Below are 3,872 nucleotides of genomic sequence, written 5' to 3'. Positions count from 1 at the left end.
GTGTACCTTTCGCCTAGTCGCGCAGCAGCAGCCCTGCCTGAGCTTCTCGATATCCTCTCGGGGCTGGTGATTGAGTTCCCCAAACTCATGGTTTTGGGTGACTTCAATCTATCATCCCTGGGAGGATCATCTGAGTTAGCTCGGGAGTTCATGGCTTCCATGACGGCCATGGACCTGACGCAAGTAATTCATGGACCGACTCATGTGGGAGGTCACACACTGGATTTGGTTTTTCTATCTGGACGGTGGTTAGATGATCTTGGTGGGGCCTCCCCAATTGTTATGCCCCTGTCATGGACCGATCATCATCTCCTGCGGCTGGTCTTCCGTTTTGCCACTCCCCACCGTGGGTGTGTTGAGCCAACTAGATGGTTCCGCCCCAGGCGTTTAATGGACCCTGAAAGGTTCCAGGCAGTGCTGGGGTCCCCACCTGCCTCCTTTGCTCACAGCTCGGAGGATGCCTTAGTGGAAGCCTGGGAAAGGGCAGCCACGGAGGCACTTGACCGAGTTGTACCCTTGCAGCCCCTTGCAGATCCCAGTGCGCTCCATGGTTTTCCGCAGAGCTCCGGGAGATGAAGCGTCGGAGACGGGGCCTAGAGAGCCGTTGGAGGTCCAGCCGATCCGAATCCGACCGATTGCGACTAAGAACCTGTATTAGGTCTTATCTCGCAGCGATAAGGGTGGCGAGGTCTAACCACTTCGCTACCCTTATCGCGTCCGCAGATAATCGCCCGGCCGCCCTGTTTAGGGTGACCCGCTCCCTCCTTAATCAGGAGGTGAGGGAGGAACCCTTGCAGGGTCGTGCCGAGGAGTTTAGTCAATATCTGTCAGACAAAATCGCTCGGATTCGGACCGGTTTGGACTCCAACTGGGCAGAGTCTGACGATTGGGACACGGGTGGTCTTGTCGATGTTATCTGGGATGAGTTCGATCCTGTGACACTGGAGGCAGTGGACAGGATTATGGGGAGGCTGAGCTCCACCACATGTTTATTGGATCCGTGCCCTTCCTGGCTGGTTTATGCGGCTCGGGAGGGGACACGGGGCTGGTTCCAGGCGGTTATATCTGCATCTTTGAGTGAGGGTAGTTTCCCCGCCGCCTTGAAGGAGGCGGTGGTGAGACCTCTCCTCAAGAAGCCTGCCTTGGACCCAGCTGTGTTAAATAACTTTCGTCCGGTCTCCAACCTTCGCTTTCTTGCGAAGGTTGTTGAGAGCATGGTGGCGCATCAGCTCCCTCTGGTTCTGGATGAAGCGGATTATCTAGACCCGTACCAATCGGGCTTCAGGCCCGGGTACAGCACGGAGACGGCATTGGTCGCTCTGGTGAATGATCTCTGGAGGGCCCGGGACAGGGGATATTCCTCTGTCCTAGTCCTATTAGACCTCTCAGCGGCTTTCGATACCATCGACCATGGTATCCTGCTGCGGCGTCTCAGGGGATTGGGAGTGGGAGGCACGGTTTTTCAGTGGTTCTCCTCCTATCTCCTGGGACGTTTGCAGTCGGTGTTGGCAGGGGGGCAGAGGTCGACCTCGAGGCCTCTCGCTTGTGGAGTCCCTCAGGGGTCGGTCCTCTCGCCTCTCCTGTTCAACATCTACATGAAACCGCTGGGTGAGATCATTCGTGGTTTTGGAGTTGGGTATTATCAGTATGCTGATGATACCCAGCTTTTTCTTTCGACCCCAAACCACCCCAGTGATGCCCTCAATGTGATGTCTCGCTGCCTGGAGGCGGTTCGGGTCTGGATGGGGAGGAACAGGCTTCGACTCAACCCTGACAAGACTGAGTGGCTGTGCATACCGGCATCTCGGGATATTCAGGATATCCCATCTCTTTCTATGGGGGGTGAGTTATTACCCCCCGTAGATAGGGCTCGCAACTTGGGAGTCCTCCTAGATTCACAGCTTTCTTTAGAAGACCATATAGTAGCTGTGACTAGGGGGGCCTTCGCCCAGGTTCGCCTGGTGCGCCAGTTGCGGCCCTATTTAGACCGGGATACCTTACGTACGGTCACTCATGCGCTCGTGACCTCTCGTCTGGACTACTGCAAATAAAATTAATAAAATAAATAAAATAAATACCCGAAGGATTCAAGATTCCTTCTTTCTGTGATAATGCTAATCCACAACTGGTTTTGAGGGTATAATAATGTTATAGATGAATTGAGACTCAAGTCTGAGATGCAATCATTTTCTTCATAACCTTCCTGAAAGCCTGCTTGATATCTTTGTTCCTCAGGGTATAGATCAAAGGGTTCAGGAGGGGAGTGACAAAGGTATATATAAGAGCCAGTTTTCTATCCTCATCCTCTGAAGCGCTGGACTTGGGACGCAGATACACAAGGCTGCAGACTCCATACTGTAGGATCACAACTGTCAGGTGGGAGGAGCAGGTGGAGAAGGCCTGCTGTCGTCCAGATGTGGTCTTAATTCGGAGAATGGCAACCACAATATAGACATAGGAGATGCAAATTATAAGAAAGGGAATTGTTAAAACCATGATGCCAACACCATATAGCACAGTTTGGTGGAGATGGGTGTCAGCACATGCCAACTGTAGCACAGGTGGTACATCACATAGGAAATGATTGATCTTGGGCTGGTAACCACAGAAAGGCAAGTTGAAAACCAAGACAGTTAGTTGCAGACACAGCACTATGGCAAGGATCAGGGAGCCAATTACCAGCCACATGCAAACCCTCCAGGTCATGATGAGAGTGTATCGAAGTGGGTGGCAGATGGCTACATAGCGATCATAAGCCATGACAGCCAACATAAAACAATCAGTGCTTCCTAGTGTTATAAAGAAGAACATCTGGATGCCACAGTTCACCAATGGGATTGTTCTGTGGAAATCAGAAATGCTAGCAAGCATTTGAGGTACTACCACAGTAGTATAACAAATTTCCAGGAAAGAGAGGCTGGCTAGGAAGAAATACATGGGGGTGTGCAAGGAATGGAGAGTACAGATAATACAAAGGATGGAGATATTACCAAAAATGATTATGAGATAGAGTAAAAGAAAGAATGTGAAGATAAGATATTGTATCTCAGGAACAGTGGAGAATGTCTGGAAGATGAATTCATAGGCAATGGATTGATTATCCCAGTTTGTACTTGTCAAATACATCTCATCTATCACTATAAAAAGGAAAAAAAACATAATTATATATAGTATATTTCCATAGGTTTCAGAGTCAAAAACCTGTGGAGTGTATGATATTGAGGTCTGATACATGAAATCTCAATGATTAATCCTAGTTTTTCATTTCCCTTCATTTCGCAATTAGCCTCTACCCAAGCAAATTCTAACACTCCCAGGATATTATTTTAGATGCATTACAATATCAATTGTCCCAAACTGACCAAATAGATACAAAAGCTGATATTTACAGAACTTGTGTTATCAATAGGATAACACAAGTAATCCTATTGCCCCTACTGTATCAGGGGAGGGCAACCTTTGAAAGCAAGGAACTACATTAAAAGGCAGGAGATGAGTCCAAGTCCCATAGATGTTTGAGATCAGACTTTGGTTTAAGTTCAGTTGTGTGCATTTCCCATCTCCCAATAGAGCATGGAGAGGGGTATATTTTCAGCTGTTCTGATGTAACACGGTTAAGACCTATGCAAAAAACGGGTGGAAGAGTTGACATGTAGACTGAAAATAATACAACTTTGATTGAGATTGTTTAGTAAAATAGCTGGCTTTCCTCATGTAGCATTTCTTTTCACAACACTTTACATTTCTAGTGATTCAGCTCTTGTAAGACTTACCTCCATCAAAGAGCTCTACTGATGCTTTTATTATAATAATTGCTTATCTTCCCAAGGAAATTCCTTTCTCACTTCCAGCTTCCAGCTTTCATCCATTGC

At 48.1% G+C, this 3,872-nt stretch overlaps 1 protein-coding gene across 1 annotated transcript; it reads right to left on the bottom strand.

Moving 5' to 3' along the window:
- Positions 1 to 2,166: 2,166 nt before the first annotated feature.
- LOC308661914 (olfactory receptor 10Q1-like) lies at positions 2,167 to 3,126 on the bottom strand (the record flags this gene model as incomplete). The annotated part of the gene is made up of 1 exon (XM_081317155.1): positions 2,167 to 3,126. One exon carries the CDS (start codon positions 3,124 to 3,126, stop codon positions 2,167 to 2,169), a length of 960 nt encoding a protein of 319 aa, XP_081173281.1.
- Positions 3,127 to 3,872: the final 746 nt, after the last annotated feature.

Source organism: Vipera berus, assembly GCF_964194415.1.
Source record: "Vipera berus genome assembly, chromosome: 1".
Taxonomy (NCBI): Eukaryota; Metazoa; Chordata; class Lepidosauria; order Squamata; family Viperidae; genus Vipera; species Vipera berus.
Note: the sequence above shows the minus strand (reverse complement) of the source record. Positions and strands in the feature narration are given on the sequence as shown.